General features: G+C 33.2%; 1 protein-coding gene across 3 annotated transcripts in view; it reads right to left on the bottom strand.

The window, feature by feature from the left end:
- Positions 1-10,976: 10,976 nt before the first annotated feature.
- The window catches only part of LOC149085448 (A-type potassium channel modulatory protein KCNIP1-like), a 209,016-nt gene continuing 197,830 nt past the window's right edge, over positions 10,977-22,162 (bottom strand). For all 3 annotated transcript variants that reach the window (XM_089233463.1, XM_089233465.1, XM_089233464.1), the window contains 5 exons: positions 20,687-20,811; positions 18,084-18,227; positions 16,744-16,956; positions 15,765-15,827; positions 10,977-13,973 (listed from right to left, as the gene is read on the bottom strand). In XM_089233463.1, coding sequence (XP_089089589.1) covers positions 13,926-13,973; positions 15,765-15,827; positions 16,744-16,956; positions 18,084-18,227; positions 20,687-20,811 — 593 coding nt within the window. In that variant the 3' untranslated portion in view covers positions 10,977-13,925. The remainder of the gene's footprint in view (positions 13,974-15,764; positions 15,828-16,743; positions 16,957-18,083; positions 18,228-20,686; positions 20,812-22,162) is intronic.

The following is a 22,162-nucleotide window of genomic DNA, read 5'->3' as shown; positions in this document are numbered from 1 at the left end:
TTAGAGTTTACGTTGGGAGAATTTCCCCGTAATCAAGCTCAGCAGTATCATTTTCTAACATAAACTTTTTGACAAATTCAGAATTATGGCACGGAACTGAGTCGTGTTAAAATCTACCTGCAAAAAGTCCTAAGAACGGTACTAGTAGTCTATATTTTTAAATATTTATGAACAAGAGCTAGCTTATTGGTATTTATCTTCTGAGAAAAATACCTCAAAACTCTGCTTTTTACAGTTTCTGGGTATGTTGAGGTTAATAACCAAAAACACACTATATGTCAATTAATTTTCACACAATTGTAGTTAACTAGGATCTATCATAACGTAAACATTTCTTTCGCATTACATACGCACATGAAGTAAATCAACCATTACTGTATCACTAGAATTATTATTAACGCATAATTAGTAACATTGTTAGTTTTGTTCCGTCGTATATTTAGTTGATTGAGTCGGCCTCATCCTATTAAATACAGGTTTCATATAAAGGTTCTTTTGAACGGATATAAATAGAGAACACACACACATACATAGAGCGCTGAGTAATGCTAAAGATTTGTGAGTACGCCTGTCAGATTCCAAAAATAACAACGCGTTAAATAATACCTCGAGAACTAGCCTCTGACCAAGAACTTGAAAATTAGAAAATTTTACGCCTATCAATCATACTGAAATACATTTAACCCATTAATTACATTTGAAGAAAAATCAGCCGAGAAAACGTACTTCTCAAATTGTTAATTTCTGCTCTTTTGTACAACAACTCCCCGTATTAATTTCATGACTTCGTATTTTAGTACTTCAAAAATTGCGAAAATCACGAATTTTCATTTTCTCTAAACATTACGGAATACATATATACAGTATATACAGTATAAACATGTCCTGACTAACTGACTGATTCATCATCACCGAACCGAAACCGTTGAAGCAATAGATATGAAATTTGGTCAGTAGTTTCATTATATGATGTAAAGACTCACTAAAAAGGGGTTTCTTTTAATTCGACCCCTAAGGGGGTAATATGGCGGATTCAAAGGTGATATAGGATACTTAACAACGGGCTGGCGAATGATACGTCACATGGGGAATATAGAGAAATCATGCGGAGCCGAAACCACTGAAGCTATGAATATGAAATTTAGTCAGTATTTTTATTTTGTAACGTAGACTCACAAAGGAGAAATGTTTCAAAATTTAACCTATAACGGGGTCATAAAGGGAGAAAGGTTCAAAAGTTGTATGGGTCAATCTTAGCTGAGCCCAAACCATTGAAGTTGTAAATATGAAATTTGGTCAGTATTATATTTTATAATATAGAGGCTCTCACTAAGACGGGATTTCTGGAAATTCAACTCCTAAGGGGGTCATGAGGGATTCAAATATTATACGGGGGAAAATCATCGCCGAGCAATTTTCAGATTACCATATCCACGCGAGCGAAGCCGCGGCTAACAGCTAGTGTTACATATAACGATACGACTATATACTCGATGACATTTTTCATAGTGTTAATATATTTCATCTCTTACTATAACTCTTTCGTAATGATACGTTTCTCAGGTCCCTGGAGTATCGTTATATAGACGTTTTACTGTATATTTGTATATATAACTTTGAAAAAATGGGTAAAAGACCAGGAGTCATGATTCGGACATTTGGATTTTCATTCACCAAGTCTCGTCATAAACATAATTGAGAGCCTATGGAAGTTATTATAAAGATGTTTGAGGAGGCACTCTTCTTGGATCGCCAGGAATCTTGGTGAGACATTGATAAAATTTGGCTAAAAAATATGTGTTATAGCCAAATTTGCAAAACTCCACTTTAATGTTATGACGACTGCATATTTGATTCGTGTGAAAGGTGATCCAGCCACGTGTTAGTAATATTTGTGTTAATATGAGATATTTGTTCTTACCCAAGGCAGTGTACTGTAAATTATCATTTGATCTATCACGATTCCAAAGCAGTTTCTTCTATTTGACATTAATTATGCAAGGTGGTCCAAAAGTCTGGGCCTGTTTTGAAAAAAAATATATATGAATATATAAGAAAATGCTGTTGAAGATAGAGACAACCGGCTTAAAAAATTTGAAATAAAAGGTTTCAACGTTTTTTTACTTAATACAAAATTTCTACATGTGCACCATTAGTGACGAGGTGGAGGTCAAGCCTATATAGTATTTCTTGCTATGTTATTTGTATCATGGGTGTTACTGTACAAATAATGGAAGTAAGGATGGAAGTAAAGAAAACATTTAAGCATTCTCTTTCAAATGCTTTAAATCCATTCGTCTCTATCTTCAACAGTTTTTTCGAAACTGGCCTAGACTTCTGTTCTGCAAGTACAGATATGAAAAAATAAAAAGTTGAGAAATTAAATTAGAAAGTTTAGTAGAAACAGCCCAACAGAAAAAAACCCAATATATTTTAATCTAAATAATACTTCCATTCATTTTAATTCAATTCTTTGTAAAACCCATTTTACAAACAACATGGCAAGGAATGCTGTATAGGCTTGGCATCTTCCACGTCACTAAAGGTGTGTGCGCGCATGTAGAAATTTTGTAATAAATCAAACAAAAATCTTTGAAACCTTTTCTTTCAAATTCCTTAAGCCGCTTGTATCTGTTTTCAACAGCTTCTTTAAATTTTTTTTTTTGAAAACAGGTCCAGACATCTAGACCACCCTGTATTTTCTTTTTAATAGGCAAAGAGAAGAAACGATAGCGTCGTTTTAGCTCTTTATCCGAAAATTTTCCCTACGAATATTTTTTGCAGCAAAAAATGCTCACGAAATCAATAAGTGGATTATTTTCCTTTTTTTTTTATATTCTCGGATGAAAATGCAAATTACATGAAGATTGTTCTTTATAGAACCAAGAAATGGAAACTCATAACCGATATAGTATCGATTATACGTATTTCATTTCGCCTCGCAACAATAACAACAGAAAAAATATCCTCTTTTTTTCTTACGTGAATAATCACAGAAGCTTAATGTGCCATTAATTGGATGCTAGAAGTACTACAATAACTATCATATATACACATCCATATTTATGATAGAAAGTAAGGTGGCTAATAGAAAGGTAATGAAAAACTGATAAGAGCAAAAAGCTGTTTGCTTTCCCGCTGGATCGATAATCGCACCACGTGTGTGGAGGATATTACCCAGCGATTCGATCGCACATACCTTTCTTCCACCTTAACTTAAAGAATCCGTTAGTGCTTCCTATTTACACGTCCTTTTCAATTGTGAATAACACGTTAGAAATTTATTTTTTATTCTTTCTCGATTAACCGTTATTTTAACATTACATGCGTGCTCTAAAACATGTAAAAATACTTTATGAACTAAATTAGCAGCAGATTCTATGCACGAGATTCTTGTTTGTAAGATTTTGATGATGTACTTAATCATCTGTCTTAAGGTATCCGACTACGTTTAAAATGTCATTTTGGAAGAAAGTATCGATTTTTTTCTTAAATTTTCCTTTTTAATGAAAGCTCCATTTCTTTAACTTATAAAACAGGCCTTATTTTATTTATATGACGTTTAGAACCGAAGTTATGCCCACTTAAGTGTTGCGTTTTTACATCAAATAAGCTATGAATAAAAACTTTAAATAGGATTTATGAAGGTGCTAATTTTTGATATTTAAGGCAGGGTGCACACTGAAGAGATACTGCAGCATGCAAGTAGACATGGTTAAAATATGGATTGGTTAAAAACGTGGATTTATCAAGTTAGCCAATCTATGTTGAGTTGCAGGTTGTATCGTTTGTGGTATCACTCCAGTGTGCACCCTGTCTTACTTAAGTTTTGAAACATGGTTTCTAAAAACCTATGGGCTGCATCATTACAAAATTTTTATATGATATTTTGCCATATATATTTTAAGGTTGTGAATCAAAATGTAAGGTCTATTGCATGTATTAGTCTAATTACAGTATTTTCAACATGATATATAAAATGAAATCTCAAAAAATTCACACGTAGATCGACAGATTTTTGGGTGTCACTTATGAACCTACCCTACAGTCTTTTAAATTTTTATTAATAACCTGAATCAATACTGAATAAATTTACTGTGTGTGAAAATAACAAATATCTCATTTATAGAAATTTTTTGCAATCGTGTTTCAAATATTACATGAATTTTGTTTAAATTTGACATAAAAATGACTTTTTCGTAGAAAATGACATAGGTAGCACATACTTTATTACTGTTTTGACCATTTTGAGATATTTTTTTAATCAAAAAACGTTATTAAAGTTCATTCCAGCACTATTTCATAGAAAAGTGCTGAGAAAAAGGCAGTAGGATACCTTAAGGAGTTCCCATACCGTTTAACACTGTCAAAAAGGCTGAAAAACTCAAAAACTATGCTCTAGTAAAAAAAAATCGTTGAAAATACTATTTGACCACTAATTTATTTCAAATTTGGAATACATTTTTTTCGATTTTATATATTGTGTGCTAACAGTTTAATACATATATTGAACACTTATTTTTCTGCAAATTTTCAAACATTAAGAAAATATGTATTGTTAATATTACATCAACACTTATGCGTTACATGATAAAATATCACACGACTGTATTATATTAATATAGTTGAATGAAAATTGATTCAAAATGAAGAAAACTATTCAGTTCATCCAGCAAAGCAAGATATTTGAGATTAACTCATCATTATTTGATCTATAGAGGATAATTTATTTTTTTTAATTTTTGAATGTTTGAACTTTTAATTAAATTTTTAATCAGACTGGATCAATCAATTTTTTTTTGCCACAATTGATATGAACTGAAGAATTTTATTTATTTAGAAAATCAATCTTTTTTTACTTGACGATATTGATGTCATGAAATTTTATTTTGCGCGCATGATGTTGATTAACGTTTTTAAAGGTGTTAAACCTTTTATCTTAGTGATTGAAAATTTTCAAAATAATAAAGTATATATTATATATGTATGGCATAGCATATACCACAAAAATACACTCAGTGGCCAAAAAATTAGGAACATCCCACTCTCAAACTTCCACTCGTACATGCAGCACGGGCTCTGGCGTAATGAACCAGATTTGCTAATAAAAAGCGTTCTCCTGGTCAGAAGCACCAAAATAAACTGCAATTTGCCTGTTCATAGAGAAAACACGAGATTTGAGTGACTTTGAGCGCGGCATGATTGTGGATGCCAGATGGTTCCAGTATCTCCGAAGCGGCGCCCGCGTGGCGTGGTGGTAAGATGCTCGTCTACCATCGTGAACGTTGCCGTCACGGTCCCAGGTTCAAACCCAAGGAAAGACATCGGTAAGATATTTTCCCTAACGAGCTTGAGGCGACCACCGATAGATAGCGTCTTCACATTTCCAACCCATCTCATTAATGACAGTAAATTGCAATATAGTGTTACGGCCAGAGTTAGTGAGATAGTATCGAGTCTTCAAAGAATGGCAGCTAAGCCAAGAAACTGCGATAGGAAAACAGAATAGTGAGGAAATTTCCTGTGAACACAAAAGAGATGTCAGGTGACTGGCACGCATTGTGTACAGCAACAGAAGAGCTAGAACGCAACAAATACAACTCAGGATCATCGCAAAGCATATATTCGTACGCTCTACAAGACGAGATCTTAAAACGAATTGGTTTTAATAGCTGGCGGCCAACAAGGGTCTCTTTGATTTCGCTGCAAAACCAAAGAAAACGGCTTTTGTGGACGTTAAAATCGGACACTGGATGAATGGAAGAGGCTTGTCTGGTTTGGCGAGTCAAGATTTCTTTCCATGACGTCGATGCAAGATCCGTGTGTGGCGCAAACAGCACGAATCCATGGATCCGGCATGCCAGATGACAACAATTCAAGCGGGTGGTGGCAGAATCGCAGTTAGGGGACATTTTCCTTGTATACTTGGTTCCGTATTTTTATTGGAAACACCCGTCAATGCCAGAACCTAACTCTACTTCGTTGCTGACCATAAAGTTTCCTGATGATGGCTACGCACCCTCCCATGGGGCTGGAATTATCTCAGATGAGTTTGAGGAAAATGATTCAGAGTTCAATTGCGTTTCAATGGCCCCTCGGTCACCCGATCTCAACCCAACCGAGCATTTGTAGGACGAGGTTGAAAATCTGTAAAAGCTCCGAAACACACACACCACTTTCTAATCTGAAGGAATCGAGAGCTGCTATTTCATTAGCATGAGCTAATATTCCTCCTCACCTATTCTTCCTAGAAGAATATCTGCTGTCATCAAAGCCAGAGGAAGTCTCACGATATTAGTGGTGAGTAGAAGGGTGTCCTAATTTTATGGCCACTGGGTGTATGTGTATACCATATTTGAAATAAATCAGTGGTTAAATAATATTTACGATATTGGGCTTTTCTGACAATGTTGAAAGGTATTACATTAAGCTACGATGGGAATAGAATATTAAAATCATGGAAATATCATAGCATTTTTTCTGCAGCATGACGACAAATCTCTTTCAGTTATGAAATGGAAATTGAACGCGCAGATATTATACAGGGTGCATATATAACAGCACGCATGGCATTTTACTGACGAACCGTTGATCCTAGTTGCAAACTTCCTTTTGTTAAAATAAAAAAATTAACGGGCGCCCGGCTTACACGCATTTATTGATATTTTTCCCAAACTTTCCTTTGTCTTGTGAATCCTTTGTTGGCATCAGGGCAACATCTTTATAGTTGGGTTAGTTAATTTAATAGTTAGTTTAACATAAAAGTTAATTCTACTATTTTAACAACTATACCACTTGCAACATGAATGACTTATCACACGAGTCCTACACATTATTTGGATACTTTTCTAAGTGAAAGTATGCCTCAGAGATCAACGGTTCAGCAGTAAAATGCCGTACGTGGTGTTACCCATGCACCCTGTATATGCATGCGAGTTTCCAAGGGTAGTCGGAAGGCCAAAAAATTGTTAATTTTTTTTTCGCTTTTTGTGTTAAATCGTTAATAAGTTGTTTTTTTGTCTCTCATCAGTTTATTTTCCAAAATATATAATTTTCTGCTAAAAATAGGGTTACAATATTAGGCATGTTTCATGAGGTGGTAATATATATATATATATATATATATATATATATATATATATATACTGTATTTTCATATTATATTCTGCTATATCGCCATTTTTGAGAAAGTGTTTCTTTTGCCAAATTTTCTGATTAATTCCCGTAGCTATTATTTAAATACGAATTCCGCTTCTATATTTTCCAAAATTAATCGCCAACTTAACCTTCAACCCCAATCTTTACTCATCGACTTACCTCCCGTTACAATTATGATCTTTAAAATGCTTCGTGGTTATTTTCCATTGATACTTTCAGTATTTTATCTAAATCATCCTATTTCTCGAACAGAACTAACCATTTTCAAAAATTAAACCCAATTTTTCTTCTACTGACTTTTAAATATAGTTTCTTCCTCGTACCATAAGTAATTGGAATAAGCTCCCCTCCCCCATCATTGATTCCTCTACGATAGTTGATTTTATTCATAATATAAAAACACGTCTGTATAAAATATCTACCCTATTCATTCTTATGTATACGCATCGGCGTATACATAACAGACTGAAGGCTGAAATGAACAACTTCAAAATAGGATGAATGGGAATTCTATAGGAAGATGAGAGGTATTTTTAAGATCTTTTTATTTCACACTAATGTGTGTATAATACGCACACACACAACCAAGACCAGTGCTGACACAACACAGTCGAGTTGGAAGGTGTCCCATCCATTTGTGATTTGGTCAGCTCATTTCCTGTGTGATACAGACAGAAAAGATAATCTAGAATGTCCAGACTGTTCAGTTTGATGCTAAGAATAGAAAAGCGCTATCTGAAAACATACGCTCTTTTTTCAATGCATTTTCTATTAGCTGAATTTTTCATTTTAGAAAAAATGATTAAAAAACTTTCAGAAAAAAAAATTTAAGTCTGGAAAAAGTTTCCGAAGTGACATGAGCTAATCAGGCTCAAGTGAGTAATTCTGATGATGATTAGTGTCAGAATTCGGCTCACGACAAGGTTGTTTTATGTTAGTACATGCATCTATACCAGTAAAAATTTTCGTTTCGTTAGCCAAATCCGCATTTGTTAGCGGAGGCAGAAAAATCATGAAAAAAATCTTCGTCGGCCGAAAAATACGTAAGCCGAGGTATCATTGTATTTCATTTTCCGACAGGTGGTAGGACCTACTTTCTCGAGGTCCTCGCTAACAATGGGTAATTTGCATTTATTTTATATTATAAATTAAGATAAAATGATATGATCAATTAAATTATACAGGAGGGGGGGGGGGGGGCAAAAAGTCCGTGTAGAAACTTTAAAAATTCATAAAAACCGGAAAAATAACCGAAATAAAAAACGGTTTGCAGCGTTAGCATCGCTAGGCCACAGGAATTTTTTAAGACAGGAAAAAAACTCAAAACAGCCGATAGGTGGCTCTGGCGTACACACAAATCAGAGAAAAAATACGCAAATAACGAACAGAATGCCCCCAAATCGTTTACCACCACAGGGGATAGCACATTGCAGGCGAGTCACAAATCCAGCTACAGCACAGTGTAGCAGGTCCACATACATGGTTTACAACGGTGAACTGGTTGTGGATTCGGAGTGCAAGGTCTTATAACCGTCTCATTTGCATATTTCCACCGAAGTCACTCGTACTACTAGCACCACCTATCGGCTGTTTTTTTAGTTATTTTTTTTTTTCCTGTTAAAAAAATTCCTGTGACCTCTTTTAGCGATGCTAAGCCTGCAAACAGTTTTTTATTTAGGTTATTTTTCCAGTTTTTATGAATTTTTAAAGTTTCTACGCGGACTTTTTGCGCACCCTGTAAACAGAAGCTGTGTGTATGAATATTTTATAAAAAGTATGTTTAAAGATCGGTATGTGAGACCCAACCCTTGCATTCACGGAACATTTTCTCTGTAGGCTTAAATGTTGTAATCGGGTATTTTTTTCAAAAAAGTTCACTTGCAAACCTTTCTTTGGTAATTTCCATCAAATTTTATTGACTTTTCCATTGGAGAGAGATCGAGTTCCTTATAACTCAACTAAAATTTTTTTTATCATGATTAACAATTGATCGATTAATTGGACCTACCGTAGTTAAGACTGAGTTGAAACGAAGGAATTTTTCGCGTACGTGTGAATTTGTTTCAAAGAATGTAAACACTAAATAAATATAAATTGCAATTAAACATTTAGAAAACAATGTTATTGCAAGGCAAGATTACAAGATTTTTTCTAATTCAAATTTATTTTCTGCGCGCTGATCTCAATCCAAATGTTGAAAAGCTTCTGTATTTTCTATTCTTTTGTGTGCGTGTGATAAGCTGATATCATTTCAGTGAAAGAAAATGAAACCTGCAAAGCTTTCAAGTTTTTTCAGAGTAAAATGGCCAATAACTGGCCGATAGCTTAGAAATGATGATCCTTGATACTTCGTCGCTGATATATTTTTAAGCCATAACGGATATGTTTGTACGTTTATTTTTGTATGGGCATTTGTGAATGCAAAGTTTCGGAAATTAGACCGTGTTCAAATCTAGGACTCACGTATATGTAATCAATCACAAACTAGAGTTAGAATTCATGGCCAGAAGATTTTATTAAAGCACATTCACTGTCACAGGACTCGGCAGATTCAGTCATCAATCATTTATGATACGGCTCTTTCTTGTAAAAAAAGGCTCTAAAGTAAATCGATTGAGCACATGTCAACGTACTTCAAAAGATAAATCTCAAATAAAACCGTACGCCCTTTTGATATTTTAATCTTTACTCTGGTAATTGCTTCTGTATTAGTTATTTATTTTTGCCATGAGCCTGAAGTGTTTATTTTTAGCACATTCTATATGGCTTTCAACTAATTAAACGTTCGCTGAAATGTTTTTCAATATGGTATTATGAAAATCTTATTTCTCATTGTGTTTCTTAGAAAATAATTTTTCATACCATTATTAATGAAATTAGGAGGAAGTTAAAAAACCGTAGTCCAGTCAACCCCACAAAAAAAAAAAAAAAAAAAAACCGTAATAAATGACTGCTCTCATTGTTTCTTCAGAGCTCCAAAAATTCGTATTTGTCCATTCGTATCACATTTCAGAAAAAATTACAAAATTGGGATTTGGTGTATTCAAAATGCATTAATTTTTTTTTACTTTAACCGTATTAATTTAATATATATTTCAAACCATTCTAGTAAATGGTGACGTATATTCACAATCCCGAAATCGGCAATTACCGAATGAATATTGATAGATACATATACCGATGCATATAATTTATATTGATTGAAATATCAGTGATTAAATAATAAATTTCTATTTGACAAATTAAATTAAACAATACATACATTCACGGCATATTTGATTTTATCGAGCGATTTCCTTGAAATTTAGTACAATCACATATCTAAGGGGCTTTTGGTAGCGCACATATATAAGAATTTTGGCCTTAATATTCGCACGTGTGAAAAAATAAGTATAATTTATATTACACTATGATTCGGATTACTTTCAATTTCAATTTATTGAAAAAAAGAACGAAATATCGAAATACTTTTTGATATTTGCATATAGAATAGATGTCATTTTATTGCATGATTGATTAAACGTGCTTCAAGTGGAAAGATTTGTTCAGAATGGAAATTGTATTTGAAAAGAGGGAAGCTGTACATATCCGCAATGTTCAGAAATTTCAACTTTTTGAACACATAAATCATGAAGAAATAAGCTAGAGAGGGTAATTACATGTTATAAATGAATGAAAGCAGACACTCCCAAGCGAGAGATTGATGGTTGCATTCTCAAACTGGGAGTGTCGGTGTGGGCCAAAGTTTTCTGAAAGATTTTCTCAATAACAATTAGCTTTTTTTGGTTTAATTGGTGAACGTATAAAGAAACGAAAGCAACCATTTCGAATCATTTTTAATTTCCTTCATTTACATATAATAAAATGGTTTTGCACTGATATTTTGACCTCTCTTTTTAGAGTAAGTCGCTTTTAAAGCAATAGATGTACATCACAACATGTATAGCGCCATAGGAGCTGCCATCGTGAGATGCCCTTTCACAACAATTGCAGCAATTTCCATATCAAAGGGAAACTGAGCGAACTGTACAGCAACGTATATAACGGCTTTATAATAAATTCTGTATAAGAGCACTTCTCAGAGCTTGGTTATTTTATTATTATACAATCTGGACATGGAGCTTCGAGATGATCAGATAACAGTTGTGTGCAGCTGAAATAGAATGAAGATATTAAATGAGAAAAAATTCTTTGAATGAAACATGTACCCCGTCAATATATTCACGAAGGTAGAGATAAGAAAATGAAATCGCTTAGACAGTTCAAAGACGTTTTAACAGCACAAAAGACAGAACACGATAATCACAATTGTTTCATGACATTTTTTTAGAAACTACACTACATACGTCGAATTACATTCGCCGATGACACCAAATATTGACAGTAGCGATATCGGCAATCATTTATTAATCTACTCGTTAAAATATCACATCACAATAGGAAACAACGAAGTTTCAAAATTCTTAGGAAAAAAAATTTATTTAATTCAACCCTGACGAATTCAATGAATGTTTTGAAGCAATATACAACATACATGGTATTTTTGTCTTTTTTCTTGTCTTCAGAAATGAGATGTGACAATACAATAATTGTCATCAACATTATAATCCGTAATCACAATTCGAGAGAAAATACAAGATAAAAATAAAATGTCAGATTAAATTACCAAAAAATTCGTTTGAGAGCCAATGCAATTAAACTGATTCGTTGTAAATTCAATTCTTGTTTATTTCAACATATGAGTCTGATTGATTTTAGTTTATCAAAAAACAATTTCGCTTAGAGTAAACCTACTCCCTTCTTCCACCTTGAATATTGAGCACGTGAACAATAAGATAATAATTTTTAATCGCTTAAATCAATAATAATTTTCTAATCTCATTATGTGATATAATGTTCCATGACTAAAACGTGCATTAGGAGAATAGTAATCCGATCGAATACATGACAGATAAGAGGTAAATTCTGCTTAAAAAAACTCAGTTATTAATGGAAATTGTGAAAAGTTATAAATATTCCATAATATAATAAAGCATATCTACTAGTATTCAGTTGTCAGTAAAACAATGCTTAAGGCATTTATGCAAATAAGAGATTAATTACATAATACACTCTATCATCGCTTTTCCTGGACAAAATTATTTTATTATTATTGAAACAAGACGTGTATATATATGTATATTTATGTAATATAATTGAATTTTTTTTTTTCAACTTATTATTCAATGTGTGATTTGCGGAAGCATGTGAAATATGACAAGTGCCTGTGTTTAACTTGTGTGATGTTGCATTGAAAATCTAATAGACGAAATCTAAATCACAAAGGCACTGTATATGTGTTAAGCTTTAATATTAAAATTTTCCCCCGTTTTTATGTGGACGCCATCACTGAGTATTTTGTAATTTATACAGTTGAAAATCAGAATTTTTTTTTGTAATTCAGTAACTCTTTTACAGTACTTATTAAAAAATAAAACTACATCAGAGACCGTATAGGTATAGGAACATAACAAGAACAGCATATTTATAATTACATAACAATTGAAAATCTCAAAAATTCAACCTCACAAATATAACCAATCATTACAACAAATGAGCTTAATGTTTATTGCGAAAAAATCAGTTATAAATAATATTATAAAATAATGTTTGATAAAAATTATCATTATTAGCACCATAATAATATGATTATACTTCAGCAAATTGAACTTGTGCTTGTGTTATATCAACTGATTTTTTCTTAAAATTCCACTGAATTCAATGTCTTTTAAGTTTCATTTTGTAGGATGCCAAATAAATGCATTAGCTACATTTTACGGAGCTAAATTTTTTTCCACTAAATTGGGGAGCTTTAATTTTACTGAATTTAATTATTAAAATCCTTCATTTCTCTTTCATCGTATCCTGTTTCTAAAAATTTAGAAACGACATATAATAATTTTTAGGGAATTTTTTCATTCCAATATCGCATTGATGTTTAGTTTAAATACTAAAAAATTAAATGACTAATTATAAATTGCATTCATTACATTTGGTATTTCGGTGCGAATCGCATACACACATGGAACGAATGCAACAACATTCTTTGTTTAAAAAAAAGAAAATATATATAGCTTTTACACCTCCCCAGTGGCGCAATTGATAATTAAGTGGATAATTTTTAGATGTTTAGGTAATTTTTTTCTATGTATTTTTAATAAAAGAAATGTGTATAAACCTGTATTGGCTCAACACGTTTCAATCCATGTTTACTTGCCCGTCATAAAATAACTTGGACAGTTATGAGCAATATTGAAAGCAGGAAAAGAGACGAATCATTTTAACTTTTTCCACAATAGTGAAAATATATATATATATATTAAATATGTATGTGTATATATATATATATATATATATAACTTTTAGCGCCAATTTTTATGATTACGAGTAATTAAGCAGTTCTTTGCAGAACGGATGACGAATTCGGGGAGTAGCAACTAACGACGTGATAAAGAGATGGTATTTGAACTTGATCAGTGTATCAAAATTCCATCCTATTCTACATACACCTTATGTTTTCTTTTTCTTCGTTTTTTTTGATATACGTGAGGATAATTTTGATTGAAGTGTGGTGTACATATATATTTAGGTCACCAGGTAAGCTCTGGAGTCATAGCTTCGACGATATCAAGGACTTCCATCTGTTCGACTACTTGCTCTTCATTCCTCGACATCGCAGCAGCTTCGTCCTTCTGGTCGTCGTTGTCGTTGCCACTCCCTTCTGTTTGTCACAAAACGGTGTTGAAGACTGTCATCGACTTCTTGATGTTCTCATCCTGTCAATTGATATAAGCAATACTTCACATAACAAAACATTTGATCTACAAATAAAAATGCTCCATGTTCATTATCGTTTTTTGAAATAGCTTTTGCGAAAATGAGATAAAAATGCAGTCAACTCGGCTATAACGTCAGTAACTGGCGGTCCCGCCTGATTCCCATAGAGAATAATGGCAAATGATACTTGATTATAACGTCGATAAGACGCAACGACCTCGGATATAACAACACTTATTCGACACTTTTGCTTCCCTTTTAACCACTTTACGATCAAGGGCGAAATGTTACGTCCAAACACCAGTGGAATAAATTCAAACAACTTCTCTCTGCTTTCTTCCCTCTTTCCTCATCATCGCGAAGATTTGTTGTAACCCTATGAAAAAGTTATTCTATTTACCTCCGTTTATTTCTATACTCCTGTTGGTGATTTTTCTCACATATGATGTATCCTTCTACTACATACAGGTAAGAGCGAAAGGAAACAGGTAGATTGGGGGGGGGGAGATAAATCTACTTCGCGCCTACTCTCTTATCTTATTTATTTTATACTGGTTTTTTCCTTTCTTCTCTTCTACTTTATTTCCTTCTCGTTCTTTTCCTTTTTCTAACATGCGGTAAGGTTAGGACATGGTCATCATATTTATCGCTAATTCGTCAAAGAGAACCCATCCAAATTTTTTGCCAATAGCTTGTAAACGAAGGGGCTTATGGTATTTTCCCAAACAGTCAACCCTTTAGGTGGACCAGCAGAAATCATTAAATCCCCTATAAAATGTCCAATCTTATTTATTTAAATAAGCTTACTTCTCCGATTTTCAGCAGGTGCAAAGTAAGGGGTATAAAAAAAAGTTTTTTCCATGGAGAAATCAACATTAAAAAACATCTAGGCTTGTCAAAGTCAAAATAGGGGGAGGGGGAACTCATGTTGGCGAGATATCTCGTCGATGACGCTTAAAGGGTTAATGGAATTATAATTCAGCATATTGAGAGAATGTTTGTCAGTTGTTCTATTGATGCCTAACGATTAAAAAAAGATTTATTACATGTTTGGTGATTCAACTTTCTTGTTTTTATGATCTGTTTACGGGATATTCCTGTTTTTCCCCGTAATTTTGGCCGAATGTTTATAAAACTGTCCCTTTTTCAATGAAGCTTACTTTAGTTTACAACCTACCTGTAAGTTACTAAAATCGGGATGGAGATAATTTGCATAATTTATGAATTTCATTTCTCATATTTTTCATACTCAGGTTTTTTTCGTGAAATAGATTCTGCGTCACTGCAGACTTGCCGTATGCAATTTTTCCGTCAATTGGTTTTTGGCGAGGTTGTCAATACCTTGTATTTATGATCCCAATTTCCCGTATTTTTGTCGCCAAAATATGGTCACCCTAATCATGATAAAAATAAAATTTCGTGCATAGTATTTGATTGCAGCTGATTGATATCTGATTATATTTTTCATGATATAAAGGTCTTGAAAACGTCAGCCTCAGTTGCAACGACACCTCGGTTGTAACGGCATAATTTCGTGAAATCTTCGACGCCATTATATATCCGAGTTCGATAGTGACTTAAGAACTAAAACAGAATAATCTGTGTGTGTGTCTTTTTCTTTGGTAAAGTTAAAAAAAACGAGGCCAACTTGTTAAAAATTCTATATGTATTATACACATCAAAAATAACATTTCATCCAAATTTCTGAATTTTCGAAATTACATTTTGAATAAGTTTATAACTAATGTCGATAATCTTAGTAATTGTTAATATGTAAATGTTTCTCTCACCCGGGAGCAGGAGTCCATAAACTCATCAATTGTTACAACACCATCTTTGTTTAAATCCAGTTTCTAAAATAGAGTATGCAAATTACTTTAAAATAAAAATTTCACCTTAAAATAGATAGCAGTACTTGTATTGAAAGGGATATTTTGCATTAATATAAATTTTTTGAATGAAACTATCTTCGAATATGTCTGGAGGGCGCCTTCTTCACTAATTTATATCAGTCATAATAAAGGCCCCGAGAAACATTCCTTTTTTGAAAAACTTGTTAATATTAAGAGGCTGTATTAAACAGATCATAAATTTGTAAAAACTTTTGAACGTAAAACATTTATGAAAGAACTTTGTTTTCATATTGAAGCATCCTCTAAAGAGCAAATATGTATTAGATGAACACATCCAAACTTAGTAGAACCTTTCGGTAACGCACACTCATAAAATTTTGTCCGCTATAGAGGAGTGACCGTTAACGGGTAATAAAATGCATCGAGGTTCATCGAATGCTAAAAAGTGTCCGTTATGGAAGCCACCATAACACACCAAATACAAGTTAGTTTTTCTGAAAATAATTATATACTTATTGTTTAGTTACTTACCAGTAAAACAAACGTTATGATACCGATCATATCAGCTGATTGAGACTCCAGGAATAAATTTTTAAATCAACTGGATTTTCCTCTCATTGATAATAAAACTCTTAATTAAGATAATTCTTATTTTTAATTAAGGTGTGAAATATATCATGTACTAAAATGTTTCAAGGCTCGATAATTTAAAATAAAGAATCACATGCACACACAATACAACTGCATAAGAAAGAACGGTCGTCATAATATGAATTTTAAATACTTTTTTATTGCCCGACAGAAACAAAATATTTAATTTTTTACATAGTAATAAATTAATATTCAGTTATTGACATGTTTGATTTATTTTATTGAGACAATTGAGTTCGTGGAGAAAAGATAATATTATACTTACCTGAAAGACTCGCTCAACATGATCACGAGTCGTTGATTCCTCAAGGGGTGGGTCCATTGCTTTGCCCATCATATCATAAATGGAGCTGACTATTCTACTCATTTCATCTTTAGTAATGTATCCATCTCCATTTATGTCGTACAGGCTGAAAACCCAGCGAAGCTTCTCTTGCAGTGAACCTCTAGCCAAGACAGATAATCCAATGACAAAATCCTGTAGTAGAATAATGAAAATGGAAAGAGGAATACGTGTAAAATTCTTGAAGCTCGTTAAAAATTAGTTTGTAATTGTCATTGCTTTGTTAACGTAAATTTTCTACAAATCATGCATGGACCTTCATTTTCTTACATTTTTAAATATTTAAACATTTTTAAATTTACATTTTAAATTATTTCATCACTAATAAATAAAATCTATGTGAATTTAAAATGAAATTTTTATCCTACCAACCTATCCATCTGTTTTTATTGCGATTTCTAACAGACATTGATAATCATGAAACCAAAATTTAAAAATCTTCCCGAACAATTCATTGATAATGCATGAAAAAAAACTAGTGCTTTTTTAAATACTAGTTATATATAAGTTTTTTATAATTGCTATGGTTACACTGAATTAAAAGTGTGAAAATATGCAGCCCTCGGATAATCATTGACCATTTATGCTTCAAAATATTTCAAATTAGTTTAATAATAAAAAAACGAGTAAGGGCATTCACAGTGCACAAGTGAGTTTTTACACATACAGCTGCAAATAACATAAATTTTTATATACGGCATTCGTCTTTTTGAATATACTGTATTTTTTTATATCATACGAAAAGGGTTTTCATAACGTATAACTGTATTTATGTATGGGACGGAATACTGAAAATTGACTATTTTCGATCAAGTACCTAAATACTTCTAACAACTTAATTATGGATATTTTAATAAAAATAAGTCATTCAAGGAATTATGCGTATAAAATTCACTAATTAAGATAAAAATTTTGTATGAAAACATATTTTTAGTAAATACCGAACTGTCTGACACTGGATCACGACAGACTCCTGTGATCTTATTCTTATCAAAATATTTTCAAATCTTACCTGTCGAATCCTGTTCCCAAAATAACGAGACCAACTTTCGAATCATTAGACTTACCTATTCATGCTCCAAAAAAGTCCCCTTTTATTCAAGTTAAAATTTCACTCTGAATCTACTGAAACTTAATGAATCAGTCTTTTAGATCTTTTTTTTTCAGAAAGATAATGTTTCGAAATGCGTTGCAATAAAGATAATAATTGTATTTTTTTCAAGCTGAAAAATAAAAAGAACGAGCTTCTACCAAGTGCTTACCGTGAACGTGATAGCACCTGTATGGTCTTGGTCAAATGTGTTGAACACATAATGAGCATACTGGCTAGTATCCGCTCCTCTTGGAAAATATTGTGCATATATTCCTTTGAATGTCTCTTCGCGAACCATGCCTGATGGGCATTCCTGAAATTAAACATATTAATGCATTTTCAACGTATCGAAGTTTCTTCTAATAATATCAATAATGTCTATAATCTTTTAAGTCGCATTAACGAGATATCACGTCTTCTTAAAAGCCTCTTATTTCTTATTAGCATTGACACAAACCCAGATATTTTGTGAAGTTGACTTTTCAATGAAACACTTTTCCCTATACTCCTTATTTTGCCCCTACTGAAAATTGGAAGAAAGTTTAATTCACTAAAGAAGATATGGTGTTTTATAGAGTGTTTAGTGAATTCTATCTTGCCGGGGAAAGGGTAAAAAAATACTAAAGTACATGTCGAAAAAAAATTTGTTAACATCCGTAGCGAAAACAATGTTTTATGAAGTGCAAACTTAGAAAGATGAATTAAGACCCGAGTGGCACTGTGGTAAGATGCTCGTGTACCACTATAAAAACTACTGTCAGGTTCGATATGGCAAGGACTCCCAAAGAAAAAAAGTTGTTTACCAATCGAAATTGAAGGACAATTTGAAAAACACCGCCATGAAAAATTAGTTGCATTTGTACTTGATAGATGGCCCATAAAAACATTGTACTGGACCACAGTGTTGTTTATCACCCAAAGTTGAAGCTAATTTTGTGGGCGCGGCAACCCAGGTCAATAAGATACTCACCTAAACTACCAAAGTATGTTTAGAGGTGTCGCGAGTTCGACACGCAGTGTTCGTTCTGTCAGAAACTTCCCAGACGCGAAGGGGCAACAGAAAGGGTGACATGATCACAGAAAATGATTACTACCGCAGGGAGTCCCACACGAGGGATTAGCGTACCAACCTCTTGGTGAGTATGCAAAGGCTGACGTGTTTGGAATCAGTAATGCATTGCAGGTCCCGGTCTAATGCCCTCGTGTTCAGAAAATGACCGTGGTTCGCAAAAATGATCAAATGAATCTAATTTCACAAACCACCGTACAATATTTCAAATTCTCCATTAACCGCCAAATAATAAAATAAATAATGAAAGGTTTATAAGAAAAATGCGATGTCACTCTCCACTGTTCATACGATGTACGAAAGCCTGGACAACCAAGCGGAAATGAAGTTCGGAAAGAAAATTCCGATTACAGCGGAGAGTGACATCGTTTCTCTCTACATATCGCCATCTAGAGGTTAACGTCGGAAGAGCTATTAGCTGAACTAGGAGGCTGTCCATGCGCAGTACGGTTCAGCGTTCATACATATGCTCTAAGGAAAGAAAATATCTGTCTTCTGTAGCTCAATGGTAAGCCACGCACCCGGACAGTGAGAGAGAGAGGTTTGTGGCTCAATTTCCGACAGAGTAATGTGAATTTTCTTTCCGAACTTCATCTTCATATCCGCTTGGTTATCCAGGCTTTCGTACTTCACGGTTTATAAGTTGTCGTTTCAAAGTTAGGACATCTTCTGTAGCACCCCGTACATACTGAGCATATATACTTATCCAAATAAAATGTCGATTTTAATTTAAATTAAAGAAAAAATCACATCCCAAGTCTTCTTTTTATTGTTTCGAAATTTTCTACTTGGAGTTACCTCATACATTTTGAAACATTCAAAAAGATAACAACGAATACATGTAAGATGCACTCATATCTAGTTCACAAAACGACCGTTTCAATAAATAAAAAAAAATTCTAAACTTTTTAATAAAAGATACGTGAACGCAAATAATGCATAATAAGTAAGAATCTCTATGATCCAAACGTAGTTTCGTCTTTCATAAATGCTGCCTGCCACTGTTGAAAGAGACGATAACATTTTTGTAGGAAGCAGAAATGTTTGCATTGCATTGGCTACTCTGCGACATGTCAGTGATTTTGCCAGAGGCTGGCTCTGTGTTACGTTTCGCTTTTTTATTATCCGTGTCAGCTGCTGTGTATATTCCTTACATTGAACCTTTTTTTTTTCTATCCGACTACTTTAAGGTTGATACGAACAAGTTTCTTTTGCCTTTGATTCTTTTATTATATCAAGACTCCAAGGTATAAGTAATAGATATCCAGAAATAGGAATTTTTAACATTTCAATGTAAATAAAATGTCAGAACTTAAATATTAACTCTTTTGAGTATTTGAGGTTTAATATGCGTTTTTTTTGGAGGGGGAGGGAAATGCTTATTGTACATATTTTGAATTTTCACCCTAATGTTGAAATTGATCAAAGTTCGGGAAACGACTGGGGTTTTTGATAGAATCTCATTACATTATTTGTGAAATCACTTTTCTTTCCATAAACGAAAGCAATATCATAATTGTAATAAGTTGTGGTAGTAAATTTATTTTTGTTGCAAATACACATCATATACAGTCACATAAGATGTTGTCTCAGTTACACGTCAGAGAATAGCGGCATCGAACGTTAGTTTAAATAACTTTTTTAAGACTAATTCTATGTCAATTTTGAGTACTACTAAAGAAAATACATTGCTAACACTTTACCTGTTTAAACCCTCTATACATCAGTTGAAGCTCTCTTTTGTTGAACTTGGTCAACTGGCATAACGTATCAATAGCTTCCGGCTTGAACCTGGTTTGAGGACCATCCATATCATCGAATTCACTGTCTAAAATTCACCAGGAATAAAGTAAAATGAAAAACCCATTAGAATACACTGAAGCTTATGGGGTCTCTGAGAATTTATTTACCATTTGTGTTTCAAATTCGCGTTCTTTAGAAAAAATCTGGTTTTTGTTGTCAGAAATTTTAATAGTAGTATTAATAGGTGTTTAACTCATATGTGAGAGGGTCAGTATTTTTATACAGTAAATTGTATTTATGTGAAAGTCAAAACGAATTTTGTATGTTAATATGGTAAAAAGAGAAGAATAAAAATGGGAACAATAGTGGTGTAAAAGATGTATAGATGATCACTGTATTTTTACCCATGCTTTATTAATATGTTTAATATGGTGTTTAATAAACAATTTTTTTTCCTTTGGAAATTGATGAAGACTTCATAAACAAATTTCAGGTACTCGTGCATTTTCTCGAACCAGTAGCGGCTAACTATCATGTTCTAGATTTGTGCAACCGGGTGCTGCAGTGAAGAATAATATAGGAAAAAATATTTTTTATTCTTTGAAAAGTAGATACATTTTGCTTTAAAAGTTTAAAGAACTATTATTTAAATTCATACACAAATTTTTCGCTTTATACAAATACAAATACAACGCCACAACAGGCAAAATGCCCAACGAGGTGGCTGAGAAAAAGATGCCCATAAAAATATGGATGTCATATATTTCAAAAATACAGCAACCCAATTAAAAATGCAATTAACAAAAATTATAAACAATATATACATAAAATATTATACAATGCCCATAAAGAATAGTTATGGTTGTCTGATTCTAAGTATGGATAGCTTCTCGATTTACCCCAACATGTTTATCGTATTTCTTTTTCAACGTGTCAATTGTGTTACAATTTACTACCTCCGGGGGTAAGCTCTTCAATTTGTTAACAACCCTGTTAGAGAAAAATTCCCTCCGACACCATAACCTTGCATTGTCCCTCACCAATCGATACTGGTGTCCCCTTGTAAAAGCAGTCGATTGGCGGTGTACTAAAAGTTCATGGTTCATCCTATCCATCCCATTGAAAATTTTGAACACTTCGATCATAACTCCTCGACACCTGCGTTCATCCAATGTGAACATATTGAAAATATGAAGTCTCTCTTCATAACTGAACACTTCGATCATATCTCCTCGACACCTGCGTTCATCCAATGTGAACATATTCAAAAAATGAAGTCTCTCTTCATAACTCAAGCCCTGTGTGCCAATAAGGACACGCGTAGCTCTTCTCTGCACCCCTTCAACCAAGTCTATGTCCCTCTGTAGGTATGGTCTCCAAAACCTTACAGCATACTCCAGTCCAAGACGAACTAAGCCTTGAAAAAGCGGAAGAAT

The sequence above is a fragment of the Pholcus phalangioides genome, unplaced genomic scaffold, assembly GCF_987345545.1.
Source record: "Pholcus phalangioides strain wild (caught in Gottingen) unplaced genomic scaffold, Ppha-v1.0 ptg000007l_1, whole genome shotgun sequence".
Classification (NCBI taxonomy): domain Eukaryota; kingdom Metazoa; phylum Arthropoda; class Arachnida; order Araneae; family Pholcidae; genus Pholcus; species Pholcus phalangioides.
This window is presented reverse-complemented; position numbering and strand designations above follow the sequence as displayed.